The 25,653-nt window shown below is 44.4% G+C and overlaps 1 protein-coding gene across 8 annotated transcripts in view; it reads left to right on the forward strand.

The window, feature by feature from the left end:
* FXN (frataxin) overlaps nt 1-25,653 on the forward strand; it is a 69,672-nt gene that overhangs the window by 20,052 nt on the left and 23,967 nt on the right. For 3 of the 8 annotated variants that reach the window (XM_074394710.1, XM_074394712.1, XM_074394713.1), the window contains exons 4-5: nt 2,987-3,084; nt 21,720-21,824. In XM_074394710.1, coding sequence (XP_074250811.1) covers nt 2,987-3,084; nt 21,720-21,824 — 203 coding nt within the window. Of the gene's footprint in view, nt 1-2,986; nt 3,085-12,279; nt 12,898-21,719; nt 21,825-25,653 lie in introns of those variants that run through there. The other 5 variants (XR_012516565.1, XM_039461535.2, XM_074394714.1 and 2 more) reach the window with 3 other exon arrangements.

Consider the following 25,653-nt stretch of genomic DNA (forward strand, 5'->3'; position numbering starts at 1 on the left):
GTCTCGAACTTCTGGGCCCAAGCGATCCTCCCACCTTGGCCTCCCAAAGTGCCAGGATTATAAGCATTAGTCACTACATGCAGTCTCAGTTTTAAGAAACTGTTAAATAAATGAAATATAGTCATACTAAAACAATAAAAATGGATTTCAGGGAAAAAAATGTTTTTTAAACAAACTTATGTATAGTATAATCCCAGCTCTTTTATTATTTTTTATTTTTTAAGACAAAGTTTTGCTCTTATTGCCCAGGCTGGACTGCAATGGTGGGATCTCAGCTCACTGCAACCTCCACCTCCCAGGTTCAAGTGATTCTCTGCCTCAGCCTCCCGAGTAGCTGGGTTTACAGGCATTTCCCATCATGCCTGGCTAATTTGTTTTTTTAGTAGAGATGGGGTTTTCTACTTGGTAAGAGTGGTCTTGAACTCCCGACCTCAGATGATCCGCCCGCCTCAGCCTCCCAAAGTGCTGCTCCCAAAGTGCTGGGGTTATAGGCGGGAGCTACTGCACTTGGCAATCCTAGACCTTTTTAAAAAATCCTTTCATAAACTGGCAGTCAAGTCATAAAAGGACAAATACTTATGATTCCACTCATGAAGTAGTCAAAAGTAGTCAAAAATCATAGAAACACCACCACAAATATATAATTTTTGTCAGTTGAAAAAAACAGATGAGTCAAAATCATAGAAACAAAGTAGACAGGTGGTTACTAAGGGCTGTGGGACAGGGAAGTTAGTTTCTAATGGGCATAGGGTTTCAGTGTATCTCTGCAAAAAAGTTCTGGAGTTACGTTGCACAGCAGTGTGAATATACTTTACTGTATACTTAAAAATGGTTAATATGGTCAATTTAACATTATGTGCTTTTTACTGTAATAAATTTTTTAAAAAATGGGGCCGAATACAGTAGTTCACACCTGTAACGTAATCCCAGCACTTTGTGGGGCTGAGATGGGAGTATCACTTGAGGCCAGAAGTTTGTAACCAGCCTGGTCAATATAGTGAGACTCCATCTCTATAAAAGAAAAATGTTAAAATTACCCGGCCATCGTGCCTGTAGTCCCAGCTCTCAGGAGGTAAGGGCTGAGGCTGATGATTACTTGAGCATAGGGGTTTGAGGCTGCAGTGAGCCATGGTCCTGCACTACCGCAGCCTGAGAAACAGAGCAGGACCCTGTTGTAAAAAACAAACAAAAACCGGCAGCTGATTACCTAAGAGTGAATATCGTTTATCGCTGGGTAGTGGGATCCAGAGAATGCTTTGCGTTATAGAAATAACAGTGTCTTTCGACCCATACAGACCTGGATTTCAGATTATCTCTGCCAATCACTAAGTACTCTTTACTGTGAACCTCTGTTTTCCTCATCTGTGAAACTAGAATAATGAACCCTACCTCCAACAATTGTAGTCAAGTTGGAAACAATTTACACAAAGTGCCAAACACCTAGCCTGGCACAGCAGGAACTGAGTAAATAGTGGTTAAGGTTTTTATCAGTGTTTTCATTTTCTTTATGCTATCTGCGTTGCTGACATCTGTTATCATTTCTAAACATTTCTTTTTGAATCAGAAAAAAAAAATGTTATTAAAAAAATAACCCAGTAGTACCCCTTGTCCCAGTCCTGTCAGTTATATTATTATTGTTACTACGCTCTGGCATTTAGATAGCTTTGTTTGTCTTAGAAGAGCATTACAAGCAAATAACCTCTTTGTGTTTGGGGTTTTTTGTTTTGTTTTGCTTTGCTTTTGAGACAGGGTCTCACTCTGTCGCCTAGTCTGGAGTATAGTGGTGTGATCTCAGCTCACCACAGCCTTAACCTCCGGGGCTCGGGTGATCCTCCCAATTCAGCCTTCTGAGTAGCTGAGGCCACAGGCACATGCCACCACACTAGGCTAATTTTTGTATTTTTAGTAGAGACAGGGTTTTACCATATTGCCCGAGCCAGTCTGAAACTCCTGGGCTCAAACGATCTGCCTGCCTCGGCCTCCCAAAGTGCTGATATTTCAGGCATGAGCCACCATGCCTGGCCTAAATAGCTCTCTGTGTTGCAAAAGTGTGCTGTCAGAATCATTCAGTGCCTTTCAATTGGATGGAGACTCTAGAATGCACAGAAAAAGGCTGCCACTGTGGATCTCTGCAAGTCAAGCACAAGATGGGGCACAGCAGGCTCCCTCCTGCTTACCAGTTCCAAGACAGAGAACTGAGCCCTGTAGCTGTCTCTTTCCTATCCCACCCATTCTAAAGAGACCACAGGCCTTAGGAGTAAAGGACTTGTTGAAAGAGTGTTTTCAAATTTAAATGAGCATTTATTGGTCAAAGATGGACCAACCAGTCTTTTGAAAAATTCAAGGCTCTTTAGAGAAAAATAAAGCCTTGGAGGAGTGTCTGAGTAGCTTCTTAGATGCATGAGAAGGGTCTGTAAATAAAAAAACTTAATCTGGAGTTTCTGCCTTCTACCAACAGAGCCGAAGCTAATGCTCTTCTAAGACAAGCAAAGCAGGTGGTTTGAGTACTTCTTTCCTTCCTTTTACTACTTCTGTAACAGACTTGTCATGTCTGATGTTTGGGCTGATGTGGTACTCTAATAGAGTTAGAGTCTGCATTTTTTACTGTCCTCTGGTATGTTCTGGTTGATAACAGGGCAACACACCAGCAGTCCCAGATGCCAGCGCCAAGACCTCAGACAGGTCACTTAACTCTCCAAGCTTCATCACCATTCTCACTTTGCAGACCTCACAGGGAACAGAGAAAGCTCTGTAAGATACAACATCATTATGGTTAATCCTATCAGAATAGGATTAATTCTGAAAGCAAAGCTCTTTCTACACAAACTCCTATTTTAAAATGCTAAATTAAACACATTTCTTTATGGTGTATATTGTAGACTTGTAGAAATGGCAAGTGTTGAGATAAAACATGAAGCAATGATGACAACGTGCTAACTTTGTCTTGTTTTAATTTCTTCATGCTTTTTTCCACCGAATTCCCTAGAGTGGTGTCTTAACTGTTAAACTGGGCGGAGATCTAGGAACTTACGTGATCAACAAGCAGACGCCAAACAAGCAAATCTGGCTATCTTCTCCATCCAGGTATGTTCAGAAGTCAACACCTGTAATCCTTAAAGCCTTCCACATTGTGACACTGTGGACCATTTAAGAAATGTCAGCTGAGCATGGTGGCTCACACCTGTAATCCCAACACTTTGAGAGGCTGAGGTAGGAGGATCACTTGAGGACAGGAGTTCAGAACCAATCTGGGCAACATAGTGAATCCCTGTCTCTGTAAAGAAAAGAAAAATAAAGTCACGGTTAAGCATGGTGACTCACACCAATAATCCTAGCACTTTGGGAGGCCATGGCCTGTGGATCGCTTGAGCTCAGGAGTTTGAGACCAGCCTGGACAACGTCACAAAACCCCATCTCTACTAAAAATATAAAATTAGCCAGGTGTTGTGGCACATGCCTGTAGTCCCAGCTACTTGGAAGGCTGAGGTAGGAGAATCGCTTGAGCCCAGGAGGTGGAAGTTGTGGTGAGCCAAGGTCATGCCACTGTACTCCAGCCTGGGCAATAGAGCAAGACTCCATCTATTAAAAAAAAAAAAAAAAAAAAAAGTCACTTTTGTATGTTAATATCCTTATAAGTGAACCTTTTCTGATATTTTGCAGCCTCTCTCATTCTCAGTAGGAACGTTTACTCTAGTTATATAACTTCTCCCTCATGAAAAATTTGCCTACTATAAGCAGGCATCAGGATATTAAGAAGGTCTGAAGTGAGTAGTTTCTAACTTTTCCAAATCCAGCCTAGACAGTTTTCATCTATTAAATCATTGCCGACTTCAAAAAAAGCTACTTTTGATCTTGTAGCATTTGAACAGTTGCATTTTGTCTTCAAAGCAAGGAAAGTTTGACCTCTACTTGTTTTGAGCATCTCAGGTAAAGGGCTATTTGAATTTCCTTTGCAGGGTTGGGTTGTGTACCCTGTGGAGGTGGGAGAGTGTTTTATATTGCTGCTCTGGAGCATTTAATCCCTCCTGCCTTTTCCATTCATGTGCTTTCAATCTAGAGGAATAAAAGATTGTGTTGGAGACACAATGTGCAATGCATAGCATCTGAAAGCCTGAGAACATGCAGGGTGAGGCGTCCCTCATCCCTCATCAGCCTGGCTGCTGTTGAAGTGGTTGTAAGAAAGTAAAAGAGAAATGCTCACAAAGGTCTCACATCCAGTCATTCATTAGCGCTTCCAAAGAGAGATGTTGACTGTGAATTGGGAAAGGGCCAGATAAAACCGGCATAGAATTCTTTGAAAGACTAATGGCATTTGCATTTTTAAAAAATTATATCCTTATGCAACAATCTTGTATGTTCTTCACATGTCCCCAAAACCTAAAATGCAATTAAAAAAAAAAAAATTATGTCCTTACTCTGCCCCCTAATATTGACATCATTTTTTAGGCAATTAATATTACACCATTTATCATTCTGTGATATGTAATGCTTTCTTCAGAATAAATAGTGTTATGCTTCCTTTCTCCATGCTCTTATTCAGGAAGTGCACTAGAGTTCAACAGAAAGCACTAGAAATCACTGTCATTCTAGGAAGGCCCTAATTCACAGATCGTATTGGTTTTTAGACCGTTAGCATACTAGAGGTTGAAGGATTTTAACCTCTGTGGGCCAGTTAGCCTCTGTAGCCTCAGTCTCTCTTCCTGATCCTGGCTGTGCTTCGGCCTGTGCATTCTTATCCTTCATCTCCTGGGAACAAGGTGGATTGGCTCAGTCCAGCGATCACTTTTGGGGATGAGTGGCTTTATGGATATCAAGCAGGCACTTTTCTTTATGGTATATATTGTAGACTTGTAGAAATAGCAAGTGTTGAGATAAAACATGAAGCAATGATGACAACGTGCTAACTTTATCTTTTTAATTTCTTCATTACCCCAAAAGAATTTTCCCTATATCTGGAGACTGAAAATGTCCATATGGTATTTGGGCACTCTGCTCAGCAATAGGCTCCTACCCCAGCTGTGTTCAGAAGCATATGCTGCTGGATAATAATAACTCCTTAGAAATTCAGGTGTTCTATTTTAAAATCTGTCATTCATGTGGGAATTTGGAAAGATCTGCTGAGCAAGCCATTTACTGTCACAAATACTATTTTCCTAAAAAAAAGGCAGGGGGAAATGTATATATATATAGGGGGGCCAGGGCGGGACCGAAGAGGTGCCTCCGTCGGAGCAGGCCACACCCAGAGACCACAGGCTCCCGCATCCACCTCAGGCGCCTCCGTTTCCTGCACCCGTTTCTGACAGATCCAGAGAGGCCACCTCCCAGTAGGAGTTGGGCAAAGGGAGGATGAGAAGCAAGTCCTGAGCACAAGCTCTCAGTGCCTCTGTAGAAAAGTGGGGGCTGGAGGCCAAGCCACTCTGCTGGTCACTGGAGGCCAGGATGCTGCCTGTCTAACACAGCCATCCCACCATGGGCCCTCACCACCAGGGTGGCTCTCCCCATTCCTGGCCTGCTGCCCACACAGACTTAAGAATCCGGAACAGCCGGCGGGACCCTGGCCGTCCCACACCTGTCTTCTTGGAAGGAGCAGGCTGGAGCACTGGAGCACCGTGTAGCTGTGCCTGTGAGAGCACAGGATTCCGCGGCAGGATTCCGTGGCTTTGGGCTGTTGTCGTTTTTATACCTGTGGCAAATGACATGACCACACTCGGTAATGTCTGGAGAAACCTCTGTAGAGGAGCAGGAGGTTGTGGACATGCTGCAGCCCAGGCAGTGGCTACCAGGCAGTCGGAGCCTACACCCGCCCAACTTGGCCAAGGAAACCCCCATACTCTCTATGGAAAAGATTTCCAGAAGCTGTTGTGTCAATAACAAAGCCTCAAAAAAAAAAAAAAAAAAAAAAAATGCTGGAGTAAAGCAGCTGACCTCCTTGCCCCATGCCCCGCTGAGTGTCCTCCCTCTGCTCAAGGATGATACAATGGGGACTTGTCAGTGGAAGGGAACAGGGAAGCTGGACATGGTGGTCCCTCAGCGTTCCAGTCACTCAATAAAGATCATCCTTGAGTCTGATTTGGAAACTAGGGTGGAATTCTGCAGAGGCATTCAACTAGCAAGGAGCCACCCTCATAGCCAGAGCTGCAGGCCCCTGCCATCAAGCCGGGAAGATGCTCTGTTCACCACTCCTCGGCTTCTGCCTCTAGTTTCAGAGGTCTCTGTATTAGAGGGGTTTTAAACCTACAAGGGCCTTTACCCACTTACTCTTACTCACAGATGTGAATATGGAGGTCCAGTGGGGAAAGTGACATGTCCTAAGTCAGAGTAGGGTCAGTAAGAAAACAGGACAAAAAGTGACTGAGCCTCTAGCGTATAATGCACATTGATGAGCTACTGGAGATAGGGAGATGAAGGAAACCCAGTCCCATCTTCAAGGAGCTTAATCTAGCAAGGGAGACAGACTGTTTGTAGGTGGGACCAGGCTTCCCTGCAGCAGAAGGAAACTTGAAATAGATAATGAGCCTCAGCAGGGACAGAGGCAGGCCACCACACTGCCCTGAGAGGATCACGTGTGGACACGGGGCTACAGCCTGGCCCTGCTTTGACCCACTAGCTATGCTGTAGGGCCAGGTGGCGCCTGGAGTGGCCAGTGCTAAGCGGCTACTGTGAGCTCTTTCGACTCCCCCAAGGCATTGCAAAATGTCACTTTTTTTAAGACCCCATCTTAAAATCCTGATTTTTATACAGCAAAATCAGGGATATGATTTTCTAGAACAAGGGGTGCCTCCCCTCCCCCCAGCCCAACAGGTCTACAGTGATGATAGGCCCTGGTTTGTGTTAGAGACAGAACACCCCCTAGGTTCCGAGTGATCATTTGTGGCCCACACACCACTGGCAAGTGGAGGCAGAGCTACGGAGCCCTGGGGAGCCACAGAGAGCCTGCTGGCTGCCATGACACCCTACTCAGCTGCTGCTGGCCCTCCTGTGGGCGGCAGTGCTAGTAATATGCAGAATCCTGGGACTAGTGCCAGTGAACCTGTGGATACCCTGGGTGATGCAGGCATGCACTACTATGGTAGTCTTTACAGTCAGGAGATGACATGCTAAGAAGGGGAGAATTGGCCCAGGATGAGGTCCACAGAAAGGCCAGGGCCAAGAAGCAGCCAGCGCCTCAGGCTGGTGATGGCCTTATGTCGACCATGCCGGAGGACAGTCCTTGACTGCTCCAAACTCTCTTCTCAAGGGTTCCAGATGAAATGAGCAGGTCCTCCCGTCAGGGCCTAGGTTAATTTCTGAAAAAGCGTGAAAAAAGCAGGCCTCCTGAACTTCCTGAGTGACTGATGCAAAGCACGTCCTGCATGCTTCACAGCACCATGGAGAGGATCTTCAGGGGCAAATGCAGATGATCTGAATGACAGCACTGACCGTCAGCAAACTGCAGAGCAGTCTGACCAAGAAATTGCAAGACAGAAGCAATGCTTGCAGGCAGAAAATGAGAAGAGGGGGCCAGACATGGTGGCTCACGCCTGTAAACCCAGCACTTTGGGAGGCCGAGGCAGGCAGATTACTTGAGGTCAGGAGTTTGAGACCAGCCTGACTAACATGACGAAACCCTAAAAATACCAAATACCTCTACTAAAAATACAAAAAATTAGCTGGGCCTGGTGGCAGGCACCTGTAATCCCAGCTACTTGGGAGGCTAAGGCAGGAGAATCGCTTGAACCCAAGAGGTGGAGGTTGTAATGAGCTGAGATCATGCCACTGCATTCCAACCTGGGTGACAGAGCAAGATTCTGTCTCAAAGGGGAGAAGAAGGAAAGACCAAGGCAGGAATGAAACAGGCCATGAATGCTGGAGTAAAGCAGCTGACCTCCCTGCCCCACACCCCGCTGAGTATCCTGCCTCTGCTCAAGGGTGATACAATAGGGACTTGTCAGTGGAAGGGAACAGGGAAGCTGGACATGGTGGTCCCTCAGCGTTCCAGCCACAAGTCCCTCTGAAGAGTGTGGATGACAATCGTGACTTAGGTGCATCTTTCGAATGTCTTGAGGGGAAGATTGTAGAAGCAAACCAAAGAACTCACAGCTCAAGTCCAAACTGCTCAGGGAGTACAGGACGCAAGGGCACAGCGGGAGACAAAGCCCTTGAGGCTGTAGCTGATGCTGCCCTCTCTGCCTGAACTGCACCAAAAACATGTGATGAGGCCATAGCGGGAGTCCACAAAGGCGGCCGCCTGCTGCCCAAACCTCTACCAGAGGATAGGGAAGGTGCATGAAAACTTGAACTGCATGTGTCACACCCATGACCAAGAAGATGGCCCAAAACCTGGCCCAGGAATTGAAGAAAGACACTTCCAGTTGTCAGGGGGAGATCCTCTGCTATAAGAAAATGGCCCAGGGGGCAGGCACAGTAGCTCATGCCTATAATCCTAGCACTTTGGGAGGCCGAGGCAGCAGATCACTTGAGCTCAGGAATTCAAGGCCAGCCTGAGCAACATGATGAAACCCTGTCTCTACCAAAAATATAAAAAGTAACCAGGCATGGTGGTGCATGCCTGTGGTCCCAGCTACTTGGGAGGCTGAGGTGAGCGGATTGCTTGAGCCTGGGGGGCAGAGGTTGCAGTGAGCTGAGATTACACCACTCCAGCTTAGGTGACAGAGTGAGGTGACAGAGTGAGACCCCATCTTAAAAAAAAAAAAAAAGAAAGAAAACAGCCCAGGAAGGCTGGATGGCCACCGTGTCTGCTGAGAGAGTGCTCCAGACACTCCAAAAAGAAAATGACCACAACAGTCAGAAAGCAGCTGACTATGAGGCCAAGTTCCAGCCTTTTCCAAGTGACCTTTGGCTCCTGGGGCACCACCCACAGCTGACAGGAGCCCAGAAGTGCCCTTGGGACCATGGGCTGCCAGGGACCCCACGAGGGAGGCGGGTCACAATGCAAGGGCTTGGGTCCAGGCCTCCAGCCAGTTTAATTCTGTTTTCCCTGTAGCTGGGTCCTGAATGCCCAGAGACTCAGCGGAACACCAGCCAGTCCTGCTCTCTTTGAAGCACTTTTGACTGATCTGTTGTTAATTTAGTAACTATTATTAGTTGACTTGCTGTTATTGAAGTTTGATTGATAGCATTAGGAAGGCACTATTTTTCAAAAAAAGATTGTTTAATATTTAAAAAATTTTTGTTTTTTTCTTCTTAGCATTTCACATTGGTTCAAAATATCTTTCATTGGGCTGCATTTCTAATTTTTTTGTTTTCTTTTTTCATTTTATTTAGTTTTAATTAAAAATAATTCTTCTTTGTCATTATGGGCTTGTTGCCTAGGCTGTCTTACATTTGTGGCTTCAAGCAGTCCTCCCACTTCAGCCTCCCAAAGTGCTGGGGTTACGTGTGTGAGCCACTGAACCAGCCTGTTTTGTTTTCTTAGGTTGACAACTTTTCAGGTCCTGTGGATCAGCGGTCTTTCCTCCCAGCTTGCCCACCCTAAGAAGGTTGCAGGATGGAATAAAGGAGAGTTCTAGGAACACCTGGGCATCAGTTCCTGTGCTCAGAGTGCCTCAGGCAGTGTAGAAGGGTCTGGAGGTTACTCAGGCTCTGCCTGGCAACCCAATAGCAGCGTCGGAGTACAGGGCCAAGGTGACAGTCCTTGGGCTTGGTGTGGTTTATTAGTCCTTTTTATGTGACCCTGATGGTTTACTTCACTCATTGTTTGTTTTTTGTTTTGTTTTGTTTTTTGAGACTGAGTCTAACTCTTTTGCCCAGGCCAGAGTACAGTGGTGCATTCCTGGCTCACTGCAACCTCTCCCTCCCCGGTTCAAGCAATTCTCCTGCTTCCATCTCCCGAGTAGCTAGGACTACAGGCGCATGCCACCACACCCAGCTAATTTTTTGTATTTTTAGTGGAGATGGGGCTTCACCATGTTAGTCAGGATGGTCTCTATCTCCTGCCTCGTGATCTGCCCGCCTCGGCCTCCCAAAGTGCTGGGATTACAGGTGTGAGCCACCACACCCGGCCCGGTTCACTCATTTTTTTATCTCCATATTGGGAAGAGGTTCTAGCCCCAGCATTTGGTTAATAATGCAGGAATTCTTGATGCTTTATAGCCCAAGCTTCCCTTCCTGGTGAGTTCCTCCTAGCCTCGGTCTTTGGAAAAGCCCTCCTTGAGAGCTCAGGCAGACTCAGGTGCACTTTCTTCTGGGCTCCTGTGCACTCTGGTCTTACCTTAATCAGGGCGCCACATGCACCAGCATTATCTGCTGCCATGGCCACCCATCCACAAGGCCATGAGGAATTGGAATGTACATCTGGTATACCAAGACATGGCAGAAGCCAGCCTCCAATCTGTTCACACAATGGTGAAGTACATGTGCCATTGTTCACTGGATGAGCTTGAAGTAGATGAACTAGCCCACCAGGCTCTCAACTTCATGATTTTAACATTGAATTAAGAAAAATGTTTTTTTAAAAATAATAGTTTTGGGCCGGGCGCGGCGGCTCAAGCCTGTAATCCCAGCACTTTGGGAGGCCGAGGCGGGTGGATCACGAGGTCGAGAGATCGAGACCATCCTGGTCAACAAGGTGAAACCCCGTCTCTACTAAAAATACAAAAAATTAGCTGGGCATGGTGGTGTGTGCCTGTAATCCCAGCTACTCAGGAGGCTGAGGCAGGAGAATTGCTTGAACCCAGGAGGCGGAGGTTGCGGTGAGCCGAGATCGCGCCATTGCACTCCAGCCTGGGTAACAAGAGCGAAACTCCGTCTCCAAAAAAATAAAAAATAAAAAATAATAGTTTTAGGCCAGGCACAGTGACTCATGCCTGTAATACCGGCACTTTGGAAGGCCAAGGCGGGCAGATTACCTGAGGTCGGGAGTTTGAGACCAGCCTTACCAACATGGAGAAACCCCGTCTCTACTAAATATAAAATTAGCTGGGCATGGTGGTGGATACCTGCAATCTCAGCTACTCGGAAGGCTGAGGCAGGAGAATCGCTTGAACCTGGGAGGCAGAGGTTTTGGTCAGCCAAGATCACACCATTGCACTCCAGCCTGGACAACAAGAGTGAAACTTCATCTCATAAAAAAGATGATTACTGGGGTGCTGGGAGAGGAAGGAATGGGGAATAACTGTTTAATGGATATAGTTAGCTGTCTGTATCTATGAGTTCTGCATTTGCTATCCAACCAACCCTGGATCAAATATTTGAAAATGAAAACCACAGTAAAACAACAAAAATGATACATATTAAAAAATATATAACAACCATCAACATAGCCTTTACATTGTACTAGGTATTATAAGTAATCTAGAGATGACTTAAAGTATACGGGAGGATGTGCCTAGGTTAGATGCAAGTACTGTACCATTTCATATCAGGGACTTGAGTACCCACAGATTGGGAATCTGCAGATCCTGGAACCCCTTCTCCATGGATACCAAGGAACGACAGTGCTGGGTCTCCCTTTGGGGTGCTGCAGATGTTTTGGAGCTGGATAGAGGTAGTGATTGCACAGCATTATAAATGTACTAAATGCCACCGAATTGTTCATTTTTAAATGGTTAATTTTATGTTATGTGAATTTCATTTTAATAACTAATAATAGTATAGGTAAGGCACAAGTTGCATCAGAGGCACAAAAGTGGCCCTAATTTTTAAAACAGTGCTCTAGCATATCAGGTATCATATGTAAGGTGGCAAAAGCTAGAGATCAGCGTGTGATACCTGGAGACTTTATCAGTAAAAGTCAAATGATTTTTCAGGTTTTGAGAATCATTCTGGGAATTGTTCCAGAAGATATATTGTGTAAATCTTCTTAGATGCTATGATAAGACACGAGGGCCAAGCCCAGTGGCTCGTGCCTGTAATCTCAGCACTTTTGAGAGACTGAGACAGGCGGATCATGAGGTCAGGAATTCAAGACCAGCCAGGCCAACATGGTGAAACCCATCCCTACTGAAAAAACAATACAAAATTAGCCAGGTGTGGTGGCACATGCCTGTAATCCCAGCTACTCGGGAGGCTGAGGCAGGAAAATTGCTTGAACCCGGGAGGCAGAGGTTGTAGTGAGCCAAGATTACCCCACTGCACTCCAGCCTGGGCAACAAGAATGAAATTCCATCTCAAAAAAAAAAAAAAAAAAGAAGACAGAAATCAGATATATACTGTAGTTCATTTCATGTTATTTTCTGGAGCTTTACTCCAGTCAATTTCATGGGGGGGGCAGCGTTTGTGGAATCAGTGGTTCATCTGAAGGACTGCGCTCTGGAATTACTATGTGTTTTTGTCTTCCAGTGGACCCAAGCGTTATGACTGGACTGGGAAAAACTGGGTATACTCCCACGACGGCGTGTCCCTCCATGAGCTGCTGGCCGCAGAGCTCACTAAAGCCTTAAAAACCAAATTGGACTTGTCTTCATTGGCCTATTCCGGAAAAGATGCTTGATGCCCAGCCCAGTTTTAAGGACGTTAAAAGCTTTCAGGCCAAGACCCCAGCTTGCAGCTGAGGTCTGTTTTTCTGGTTTTTTTTGTTTTTTTTTTTCATTCCTGTTTTTCAGGACAGTTGGACTATGTGTCACAGCTCTGTGGAAAGAATGTGGTGCCTCTTACTTTGCCCCCAAATTCTGATTTTTAATTTCTACTGAAGATTTTTTTGAATTGTCTGATTTTCTCCCTCACATGACATCCCTTATCTTTTATAATGTCTTATGACTCTACCTAAATATTTTTAAGGTTGTTAACCTTTAGAAAAGCAAAATAAGAAGAAGGAAAAATTCCAGGAGAAGAAATGAGTTGTCTTTACTCTTCATTTTTTGAAGGATTTACTGCAAAAAGTACATGAAAAGCAGCTGGTCAACCTGCTCACTGTTCTGTCTCAAAATGAGACACATTAAAGTGTAGTCTGCAAACGTTCCCTGGCTTCTTTCAAAGTGTAAGCCTTTCTGAGCTCTTGAGTATTGAAATATCGAAAGCAACTCACATGAGAAGCCCATTTCTTATTTGTGCTTTGTGACTGCCAGGGTGTGTCCTGCACTGGGTTGTCCAGGGAGACCTAGTGCTGTTTCTTCCACATATTCACATATCTCTGTGTGTGTGTGTATACATACATATATATTTTTTCTTTTTTTAGTTTAAGGGTTAGTATGGCATGAGCTGCTACAAGAATGCAAAAAATCTTCCAAAGACAAGAAAGGAGGAAAAAAAAGCCATTTTCATGAGCTGAGTGATACAGCATAATAAATAAAATCGTGGAGCTGAGGAGGTGCCTTGTAAACGTGAAGGGGCATATAAAGGAAAGAAATAGTCTTGTTGATAAAAAGAGCCCTGTTCCTAGACATAGTGCAGCCACAGAGTAGTAGCCCCTTTGTGGACAAGTTTCCCAAACTCCCTGGACCTCTGCTTCCCCATCTGTTAAATGAGAGGATATAGCATGGTTGATTCCCAGCATTCAGTGGTCCTGGAAGCAGCCTAACAGGCTAGCTCTCATTCCCATTGGGTAGATGAGGGGATGACAAAGAACAGTTTTTAAGCTATATGGGAAACTTTGTTATTGGTGTTGCCCTATCAGGATTTCAGCTGAATTCATGTTAAAGTAATAGCCATTCTTTATTGTACCCTTACTGGGTTAAGCCTATTATACCATATTACCTCATTTAAATTTTTGCTGACCTGCACTTTATATGTGAAACAACAAGGCTCCAGGACATCAAAACTCAGGCAAAGTTATGCTCATGTTATATTATTTTCTTACTTAAAGAAGGATTTATCAGTGGCTGGTTATTTTGGCTCACACCTATAATCCCATCACTTTGGGAGGCCAAGGTGGGTGGATCACCTGAGGTCAGGAGTTTGAGACCAGCCTGGCTAACACTGTCTCTACTAAAAATACAGAAATTAGCTGGGCTTGGTGGCACATGCCTATAATCCCAGCTACTCAGGAGGCTGAGGCAGGAGAATGAACCCGGGAGGCAGAGGTTACAGTGAGCCAAGATCTCACCACTATACTTCAGCCTGAGCAACAGAGCGAGACTCATCTCAAAAAAAAAAAAAGAAGGATTTATTAGTGACAAGTTTATGTTAATATGTAGCAGAGGCTTTTCAATGGGTGAATAAAAACACATTCCATTACAGTAAAATAAAAAAAGTCAAGCTGGGAGCAGTGGTATACCTGTAGTCCCAGCTACTCAGGAGGCTGAGACAGGAGGATTGCTTCAAGCCAGGAATTGGAGATCAGCCTGTGCAACATAGCAAGATCCTATATCTTTTCTAAAAAAGAAAAACTCTTAATAAGTAAAAGATCTAAAATAAGTAAAATGTTTTCTTTCTTCTGAAATAATTTTTTTTTTTTTTACTTTTTTTTTTTCTTTTTTTTAGAGACAGAGTTTTACCATGTTGGTCAGGATGGTCTCAATCTCTTGACCTTGTGATCCGCCCGCCTCAGCCTCCCAAAGTGCTGGTATTACAGGCGTGAGCCACCGCGCCTGGCCTTAAAATTATTTTTTGAGTCTGATGGAAATGTTTAAGTGCAGTAGGCCAGTGCCAGTGAGAAAATAAATAAAATCATGTGTGTGTGTGTGTGTGTGTGTGTGTATTTGCATCTTGCTTCTGAGGAAAGAGACACAGCATCTAGGATCCCCTCCCCCTTGGCTTCCACACTGCATTTCAATAGAAGAAAAGGCTGGCCAACTGGAGCCTCCTTAATCACCTTCCTATAGATAGCAGGCATAGTATGGGGGAATCTCTCTAGAAGGCATCCTTTTTACTTAAGATCAAATCCCAACCCCATACCTACTCCATGGACCAAGACTCTTTCACATGTAATTTCTAAAACTATAAACCCAAGACGCTTTCTTGTGTAATGTCTAAAGCTGTAAACCCAAGACCCTTTCATGTGTAATGTCTAGAGTTGTAAGCCTATATAAAGGCAGAGCTTCTCTTTGTTAGATGAGCTTGGCTGTTAGACAACTATGTCGCCTTGCTCCCATCCAAATAAATCACCTGTTCCTTCCTAGTTCGGTGTCCAAGAGGTCTGTTTCTCGTGGCCACTCTTGCTTCACTTCTACTGAAAGTTTCATTGCACCCCACTTACTTAGAACTCGGTGATGTGATGTACTCCTTTATCTGGGACACAGCACAAACTTAAGAGGTAGGTAGTGGGGCTGCTGTGACTTGAAAGTGGAAGTTAAGGAATCTAGGCTCTTACGGGGTCCTTGTGGGCCAGCCCTTCGGGCCTATTTACTTTTACTTTACATATAGCTCTAATTGGTTTTTCTAATTCCCAAGGCAGTGGGAGATCTTTTTTTTTTTTTTTTTTAGATGGAATCTGACTCTGTCGCCCAGGCTAGAGTAAAGTGCGATCTCAGCTCACTGCAACCTCTGCCTCCTGAGTGGAAGCAGTTCTTCTGCCTCAGCCTACTGAGTAGTTGGGACTGCAGGTGCACACCACCGTGCTTGGCTAACTTTTGTATTTTTAGTAGAGATGGGGTTTCACCATGTTGGCTAGGCTGGTCTCGAACTCCTGACCTTAGGTGATCCAACCACCTTGGCCTCCCAAAGTGTTGGGATTACAGATGTGAGCCATTGCATCCAGCCCCAAAACTCAAACATTTTATTTAGATATTTTCTCAAAATAATCAGGTAGAAAAATTGAAAATGGCTGCCCATGAGGAGGGGAGAACTGTTATTATTTATGTCAAATAGAATTTGTAGGAGGCCATTGATTTGGACTGTGCTTCTGCACTAAGCCCAAATAGACCAAACCAAATGGAATGACTCTTGCTAAAGTTTCATGTTACCAAACCAAAGCTAACTAGTTTATCTTACCTTCTGGGAAATTAGGGGAGAGAAATGATAGACACATCCCCAAACGGGCCAGTTTTAGCTCTTCCTCTGTGAACCTGAGATTCAACCAGCCTGGAAGGAAGCACTCTAGCAGTGGACTATGGCCTTGCAGAGGATCCCTGTTCCCCTGCTACCACCACCTTTTTTTTTTCTTTTACCCATTTCAAACAGTAAAATCCTGCTTTACTTATCCTTTAAACTGTCTGCAAGCCTAAGTTTCTGTGGCTGTGGGATTGATAAGAACTGGCTGGGCGCAGTGGCTCACATCTGCAATCCCAACACTTTGGGAGGTCAAGGCGGGTGGATCATGAGGTCAGGAGTTCGAGACCAGTCTGGCCAACATAGTGAAACCCCTTTGTATTTTTTGTACTAAAAATACAAAAAGTTAGCCAGGTGTGGTGGTGTGTGCCTATAATCCCAGCTACTTGGGAGGCTGAGGTGGGAGAATCACGTGAACCTGGGAGGCATAGGTTGCAGTGAGCCAAGAACACACCATTGCACTGCAGCCCAGGCAACAGTAGGAGACTGTCTCAAAACAAACAAACAAAAAAAGAAATGGGATGGACAAGAACCTTGTCTTTAGCTGAACTAAGGAAAAGTCCTGCAACAAGTCCATTCTTCTCACCAAATATGTTTTGTTTTGAAAATATAGTTATTTATCATAAATATGTCACTAATATTGTTAAATCAAATTTCGCCTAAAGCTGGCTCCTTACATGGTTTAAATTTGGCCTAAAAGCTTCTCTGTACACAGTGAAGTCTAACCTACCTAGATGTGTAAACAGACTATAACCTACTCTTGGATTTTGATCAAATGAGGCCAGCTGTTGGCACTCTTTTCATATAAGGCAAACATAAAGCTGTAACTAATCTGGCTGTTTCTGTACCTCACTTCTGTTTGCCACTCTTCTTTCTCTGTCCAAAAATCTTATTCGACCACATGGCTTTGATGGAGTCTCTGAGCCTACTCTGGCTGAGGAGGCTGCCCAATTTGAAAACTATTTAATTAAATTCTGTTAAATTTAATTTGTCTAAGGTTTCCTTTTAACCATTTAAACAGATGAGTTTATGGTTGTTATTTTTTCTTTTTTTCTTTTTTAACTTTTAAAGACCATTTCTATTTATTTTTGGAGTGAGTTGTTCAAAGGGCATATCTCAGAACTATAGCCAGTGTATTGAATATGCTGACATTATTACCTGAACTGAAATATGATTTTAATATTGAAGTTTTCTTTTTTTTAATTGCATTTTAGGTTTTGGGGTACATATGAAGAACATGCAAGATTGTTGCATAGGTACACACATGGCAGTGTGATTTGCTGCCTTCCTCCCCATCACCTCTATCTGGCATTTCTCCCCATGCTATCTCTCCCCAACTCCCCACCCCCTGCTGTCCCTCCCGTATTTCCCCCCGACAGACCCCAGTGTGTGATGCTCCCGTCCCTGTGTCCATGTGTTCTCATTGTTCAACACCAGCCTATGAATGAGAACACGCAGGTGTTTGATTTTCTGTTCTTGTGTCAGTTTGCTGAGAATGATGGTTTCCAGGTTAATCCATGTCCCTACAAAGGACATGAACTCATCGTTTTTTATGGCTGCATAGTATTCCATGGTGTATATGTGCAACATTTTCCCTGTCCAGTCTCTTTCATCGATGGGCATTTGGGTTGGTTCCAGGTCTTTGCTACTGTAAACAGTGCTGCAATGAACATTCATGTGCATGTGTCCTTATAGTAGAACAATTTATAATCCTTTGGATATATACCCTGTAATGGGATTGCTGGGTCAAATGGAATTTCTATTTCCAGGTCCTTGAGGAATCACCACATGTCTTCCACAATGGTTGAACTAATTTATACTCCCACCAATAGTGTAAAAGTGTTCCTGTTTCTCCACATCCTCTCCAGCATGCGTGGTCTCCAGATTTTTTAATGATTGCCATTCTAACTGGTGTGAGATGGTATCTCAATGTAGTTTTGATTTGCATTTCTCTAATGACCAGTGATGATGAGCATTTTTTTTATATGTTTGGTTATCTCATCGATGTCCTCTTTTGTAAAGTGTCTGTTCATATCCTTCACCAACTTTTGAATGGGTTTATTTGTTTTTTTCTTGTACATCTGTTTTGGTTCTTTGTAGATTCTGGATATTAGCCCTTTGTTAGATGGGTAGACTGCAAAAATTTTATCCCATTCCGTTGGTTGCCATTTCACTCTAATGACTGTTTCTTTTGCTGTGCAGAAGCTGTCGAATTTGATTAGGTCCCATTTGTCTATTTTGGCTTTTGTTGCCAATGCTTTTGGTGTTTTGATCATGAAGTCCTTGCCTATGCCTATGTCCTGAATGGTTTTGCCTAGGTTTTCTTCTAGGGTTTTTATGGTGTTAGGTCATTTTTTTTTTTTTTTTTTTTTTTTTTTTTTTTGAGGACGGAGTTTCGCTCTGGTTACCTAGGCTGGAGTGCAATGGTGCGATCTTGGCTCACCGCAACCTCCGCCTCCTGGGGTTCAGGCAATTCTCCTGCCTCAGCCTCCTGAGTAGCTGGGATTACAGGCACGTGCCACCATGCCCAGCTAATTTTTTTGTATTTTTAGTAGAGACGGGGTTTCACCATGTTGACCAGGATGGTCTCGATCTCTCGACCTCATGATCCACCCACCTCGGCCTCCCAAAGTGCTGGGATTACAGGTTTGAGCCACCACGCCTGGCCAGTTCTTATGTTTAAATCTTTAATCCATCTGGAATTAATTTTAGTGTAAGGTGTCAGGAAGGGGTCCAGTTTCTGCTTTCTGCACATGGCTAGCCAGTTTTCCCAACACCGTTTATTAAACAGGGGATCCTTTCCCCATTGCTTGTTTTTGTCAGGTTTGTCAAAGATCAGATGGTTGTAGATGTGTGGTGTTGCCTCCAAGGCCTCTGTTCTGTTCCATTGGTCTATATCTCTGTTTTGGTACCAGTACCATGCTGTTTTGATTACTGTAGCCTTGTAGTATAGTTTGGAGTCTGGTAGTGTGATGCCTCCAGCTTTGTTCTTTTTGCTTAGAATTGACTTAGCTATGCGGGCTCTCTTTTGGTTCCATATGAAGTTTAAAGTGGTTTTCTTCAAGTTCTGTTAAAAAGGTCATTGGTAGCTTGATGGGAATAGCGTTGAATTTGTACATTACTTTGGGCAGTATGGCCATTTTCACGATGTTGATTCTTCCTAACCATGAACATGGAATGTTTCACCATCTGTTTGTGTCCTCTCTTATTTCGTTGAGCAGTAGTTTGTAGTTCTTCTTGAAGAGGTCCTTTACGTTCCTTGTTAGTTGTATTCCTGGGTATTTTATTCTCTATGTAGCAATTGTGAATGGCAGTTTATTCTTGATTTGGCTCTCTTTAAGTCTATTATTGGTGTATAGGAATGCTTGTGATTTTTGCATGTTGATTTTGTATCCTGAGACTTTGCTGAAGTTGCTTATCAGTTTCAGGAGATTTTGGGCTGAGGCGATGGGGTCGTCTAGATATACAATCATGTCATCTATAAGTAGAGACAATTTGACTTCCTCCTTTCCTATTTGAATACCCTTTATTTCTTTTTCTTGCCTGATTGCTCTGTATAGAACTTTCAGTACTATATTGAATAGGAGTGGTGAGAGAGGGCATCCTTGTCTAGTGCCAAATTTCAAAGGGAATGCTTTCAGTTTTTGCCCATTCAGTATGATATTGGCTGTTGGTTTGTCATAAATAGCTTTTATTATTTTGAGATATGTTGCATTAATACCTAGTTTACTGAGGGGTTTTAGCATAAAGAGCTGTTGAATTTTGTCAAAGGCCTTTTCTGCATCAATTGAGATAATCATGTGTTTTTGCTTTGGTTCTGTTTATGTGGTGAATTACGTTTATGGACTTGCATATGTTGAACCAACCTTGCATCCCCAGGATGAAGCCTACTTGATCATGGTGGATAAGCTTTTTGACGTACTTTTGCAATCAGTTTGCCAGTATTTTATTGAAGATTTTTGCATCTATGTTCATCATGGATATTGGCCTGAAGTTTTCTTTTTTTGCTGAGTCTCTGCCAGGTTTTGGTATCAGGATGATGTTGGTCTCATAAAATGATTTGGGAAGGATTCCCTCTTTTTGGATTGTTTGGAATAGTTTCAGAAGAAGTGGTACCAGCTCCTCTTTGTATGTCTGGTAGAATTCGGCTGTGAACCCATCTGGACCTGGGCTTTTTTTGGTTGGTAGGCTCTTAATTGCTGCCTCAACTTCAGACCTTGTTATTGATCTATTCAGGGTTTGGACTTCTTCCTGGTTTAGGCTTGGGAGGATGCAAGTGTCCAGGAATTTTTCCATTTCTTCCAGGTTTACTAGTTTATGTGCATAGAGTGGTTTGTAATAATCTCTGATGATGGTTTGTATTTCTGTGGAATCTGTGGTGATATCCCCTTTATTGTTTTTTATTGCATGTATTTGATTATTCTCTCTTTTCTTTTTTATGATGGCGGACTCTCTCTATAATGGTGGGCTGCCTGGGCAATGGCGGGCTGCCTCAGCAATGGCAGACTACTTCCGTAGTGGTGGACTGCCTTGGTAATGGTGGACGCCTCTCCCCCACAGAGCTGGGCCATTCGGGGTTCAGTTGTGCTTGCTGTGAAACTCTCAATCCAGAGCGTTTCAGATTGCTGTTTTTTTTATGTGTGTGTGGTGGGGGGGGTGGGACCAGCCAAGCCTGATCACCTGGCTCCCTGCCTCAGAGCCCTTTTTATTTTATTTTTTTTTTTTTTTTCAGTTCAGTGGGTGACTCTGTCTCCCAGGTGTTCCAGTCACCTGTTGAAAAGGCACCGGGATCTGTGTGATTTCCTGTGTGGTGACCCACTGTGCCAGCTGAAACAGCCACGCTGAGATTCGTGGCGCTTTTTTGCCCGGGAATCTCCTGGCCTGGCTCCCTGTTTCAGTCCCCTTTTTTGCCTGTTGAATGGGTGACTCTGTCTCCCACGAGCTCCAATCGCCAGCTAAAATGGTGCCCGGACCCGTGTATTTTGTGTGGAGAACCGCGGCACCAGCCAAAACAGCCGCGCTGGCGACCCATGGGGCTTCTCCGCCTAGGAATGCAGCGTCCACTCACCCTCTGTACTTTCGCTGGGAGCTGCAATCTTGAGCTGCTCCTAGTCTGCCATCTTGGATCTGTCTTGTTATTTCTTCTTTCTCTTTTTTTTTCTTTCTTTCTTTTCTTCCTTTCTTCCTTTTCCTTTTCCTTTTTCAGGGTCCCAGGCTGTCACCCAGCCTGGAATACAGTAGCATGATCATGGCTCACTATAGTCTTGCATTTCCAGGCTCAAGGGATCCTCCCACCTCAGTGTCCCGAGTAGCTGGGAATACAGGCACATGAAGTCACTCCTGGCTAATTTTTTTGTGTGTATTTTTTTGTAGAGATGGGGTTTCGCTACATTGCCCAGGCTGATCTCAAACTCTTGAGCTCAAGTGATTCTCTTGCCTCAGCCTTCCAAAGTGCTGGGACCACAGGCATGAGTCACCACACCCAGCTATTATTTCTAAATTAATGAGCAGATGAACATTTCCAAAATTTCTCAGTTTTAATTTTAAATATGATAAAAAGAATAGCTATAACAAACAAACCAAAGCTCTTTGGAGCCCTGTGTAACTCAAGAATATAAAGGGTCCTGAGATGTTTTTTGAAAGAGAACCACTGCACTCTCCTAGCCTACTAGCTCTCGGCAATGCATCCTGGTTCTCCCGTTGGGTGGGAGAGTCCTGTTCCAAACCCTCAAGGGCCCCTCACAGCATCCACCAGCTGTCATTGAAGGAATCTTTCTCCATTGGACTTCCCATTTATTTCTTCCCCATTTAAGGGCCCCTTATTCTTGTCATCTAATTTTGTGTGCTGCCTGCAGAATCCTGCTTCTTCCAGATCTGGTTCCCGTCCTGTCATGGAAAAAGGGGTCTTGTTCCAGCCCCCAGGAGTGTGTTCTTGGATCTTGCCTGGGAAAGAATGCAGGGTGAGTTGCAGTGTATAGTGAAGTTAAGATAGGTTAGTAGAGATTACTGAATTACAAAGTAGAGCATCCTCAGAAAACAGTAGGAAAGTGCTACCTTAAATGTAGTGCTTCCTTATGTAGGTTGTGTAAGAATAGTGTACTTTGTTACAAAGGCTTGTGATCAGCTTGTGACAGGCTATTTGTACTGTTATTTTCCTGTTACTATTGATTTCAGCAATAATTTATGAGTATATTATTATATTTAAAGCAAAACCTATTCTTAACTAAGAATGCTTTTTGTTCTTAAACTACTGGGACATTTCCACAAGTTCTGAGTTGTTAGTTATCATCATTCACTCATTCCCTGAACCATAAACATCTCATGAGCAAGAACACCCAATTCCTGGGGAACATAACCCAGCAGGTTTGGCTTTATTTGGCCTTTATTCAAGATGGAGTCACTCTGGTTGACACCTCTGACAGTCCTGGAAACACAAAGGAACTTTTCTGTGTGGCACAGGGAATGAAAAAAGGAAAAAGATGAGGCAGGAAGATAGAGTCTGGAGATAGGGAACATAAGGCTGATTCACACTTCAGCTGTAACAGGAAATATCCTCTTCATAGGGTGTATGTCTGTAACTTTACTTCATCCTCTTCATTTACATAGGACATACCCCAAGTAACCAATGGAGTTGTCTAGAGGGTATTTAAACTCCAAAAAATTCTGTAACAGGGCCTTTGAGCCCCTATGCTCAGGCCCACTCCCACACTGTGGAGTGTACTTTCATTTTATTTTTTTATTTATTATTTTTTGTTTTTGTTTTTGTTTTTTGAGACAGTTTCGCTCTTGTTACCCAGGCTGGAGTGCAATGGCACGATCTCGGCTCACCGCAACCTCCGCCTCCTGGGTTCAGACAATTCTCCTGCCTCAGCCTCCTGAGTAGCTGGGATTACAGGCACACACCACCATGCCCAGCTAATTTTTTGTATTTTTAGTAGAGACGGGGTTTCACCATGTTGACCAGGATGATCTCGATCTCTTGACCTCGTGATCCACCCGCCTCGGCCTCCCAAAGTGCTGGGATTACAGGCGTGAGCCACTGCGCCTGGCCTCTCTACTTTCATTTTAAATAAATTCCTTTATTTCCTTCCTTGCTTTGTTGATGCGTTTTGTCCAATTCTTTGTTCAAGATGCCAAGAACCTGGACATCCTCCACCAGTCATAGAGAGCTAGGCCTTTCAAACAACCTGACTCTTTTATCCCAGCCAGGTGTGTGCCCAACACTGAGAGGAAGAATAGGGAGGGGATGTTCAAGCTGGCCCCCCGCTCTGTGTTAGCAGCATCTGGATGGGTCAAGGTGGAGGTGGGGTTGTTCTACCCTGCCATTTGCTCCCAGAGAAGCTTTCCTGCTTCGCTAGGCTCACAGTTCTAAAGGTAAGAACAGCCCTAGTGGGATTTTTTTTTTTTTTTTTTTTTGAGGAGGAGTTTCGCTCTTGTTACCCAGGCTGGAGTGCAATGGCGCGATCTCGGCTCACCGCAACCTCCGCCTCCTGGGTTCAGGCAATTCTCCTGCCTCAGCCTCCTGAGTAGCTGGGATTACAGGCACACACCACCATGCCCAGCTAATTTTTTGTATTTTTAGTAGAGACGGGGTTTCACCATGTTGACCAGGATGGTCTCGATCTCTTCACCTTGTGATCCACCCGCCTCGGCCTCCCAAAGTGCTGGGATTACAGGCTTGAGCCACCGCGCCCGGCAAGTGGGATTTTTTTAAGGGTTTTAGAAAAGAATGAATAAGGGAAAAATTAATAGATTGCAGGTGTTGGAGTGAACCCCATGTTTCTCCTCAAAGAATCAGTATTTCAGTATGTTCAGCTCTCTTATTCTTTAATTCTCTATTTTAAAGTTTAACTTCCTCATAGTTTCAGTAAATAACCTTTTCCACCAGTTCTAATCAGTAGTTCACGTCTGTTCCCCTGATCCCCTGCTCCATCCTGACTCATCCTGGTCACCTGCTCCAGTCACCTGCTCTGGTCACCTGCTTTGACCCCTGCTTATCTGTTCTGACCTGCCTGTAACCATCCTTCCCGCTAAAAGTACCCACCCCACCACTCTGGCTCATACCCCTTTACAACAGTCAATCAGAATTAGACCAGACAGTGCGGTCTAACCCTAGCCAATAGGGGAATGACGCAGCAGTAGGAGTGGCCTCCGTCAGGGAATAAGTACCCCTTCCCCTACTTGTCCAGGTGTGCACTCACCGTTGTTCCATCTGTGAGCAGCACCCTTCTACAGAAGTAAATTGCCTTCCTGAGGAAATTTATATTTGAGTGCTACTTCTTTTGTGGCATTGAAAATTCTCCTTATAACACAGGGCATGATAAAAACATCCCAGTAAAACACCTTTCTAGATGCTCATTGGAACCTAAATGGAGCTCAGCCTCCATCCCTTTACACCAGAACTAGTCTTCATCTTTGTGGTTCACTGCTCTCACGCCACTCAGGAGGAAGACGCCAGCTTCTCTTCTGGATCCCCTTCTCTCACTTAGAATTTTTCACCAGAGTTTCAAAAAGAGTTGTCAGGGTCACTCCTATGCCCAATGTAACTGGTACAAAAAGGTAGAAAGTCATCAGACTCCTAGGCCGGGCACAGTGGCTCACGCCCATAATCCCAGCACTTTGGGAGGCCAAGGTGGGCGGATCACAAGATCAGGAGATCAAGATTGTCTTGGTCAACATGATAAAACCCCATTCTCTCCTAAAATACAAAAAATTGTCCTGGTGTGGTGGCGTATGCCCATAGTCCCAGCTACTCAGGAGTCTGAGGCAGGGGAATTGCTTGAACCTGGGAGGCAGAGGTTCCAGTGAGCCAAGATCACATCCCTGCACTCCAGCCTGGGTGACAGAGCAAGACTGAGACTTCGTCTCAAAAACACAACAAACAAACGAAGTCATCTGACTCCTAAGGAGTGTCATTTAGCCAAGCAAACCCCTGATAAACTCCAGGGCTGCATCCTTGACTAACTCTACAGGGGAATTCTAAGATCCAAGAACTCCATCAAAAGAGAAATCAAAAGCCCTGGACATGTTAGGATGAACCCTCGAGGTGCTAATACCGGTTATTTGAAAAACCAAAAAGTAAAGTTAGATTCCCTTCCTTTTCAGGGAAGAATCAAAACCTTTCCTTTCTTGCTGTTCAGAGTGAGGGCTGATAAGGGAAATAATTTCCTGGCGCCACTGGCTACTGCCCTGGGAAGGAAATCTGCTGGGTTGGTGGGAGGGAGGAAGGCAGGACCAGGCACTAACTCTCCCTCCACTGCATCCCCTCCCCAGACCCCTCACCTCCACCCCCGCCCTCCTAGAAAGGAGGAAGGTAGGGTAGGTGGCCACTTCCCTCTTCCTGCTCCAAGGGTGTGTCAGTGACAAGGAGCTGTGACAAGAGAAGGAATCCCAAGGGCCCCTTGGAAAGAAGGGAGATCTTGAACCTGGGAGGCGAAGGTTGCAGTGAGCCAAGGGGCTTTGGGAAACAAGGTTAGTACTGGGAAGGCTGGAGACTCCCAGTAGATAGTGTACAGGGCTGCATTCGGCTGCAATCCTATAAAATACATTCTTGTCTACGGCTGGATACAAGCATTTAGAAGACTGGCCATTAAAAAGAAAACAGTATTAATAATATTAGTAATCATGAGTGTCAGTAGTGTTGAAATTTTCCTGGAATCCTTTCCCAAGTTGCTTAATGCCCAGAGAAGGAAAATAACAGTGTTTAGGAGACATAAATTACAGGATTAGTGCAAGTAGCTATTGAGATGATGAGCCAAGGCTTGTAAATTGGTTTTGTTTTGGTTTTCC

The sequence above is a fragment of the Saimiri boliviensis genome, chromosome 2, assembly GCF_048565385.1.
Source record: "Saimiri boliviensis isolate mSaiBol1 chromosome 2, mSaiBol1.pri, whole genome shotgun sequence".
Classification (NCBI taxonomy): domain Eukaryota; kingdom Metazoa; phylum Chordata; class Mammalia; order Primates; family Cebidae; genus Saimiri; species Saimiri boliviensis.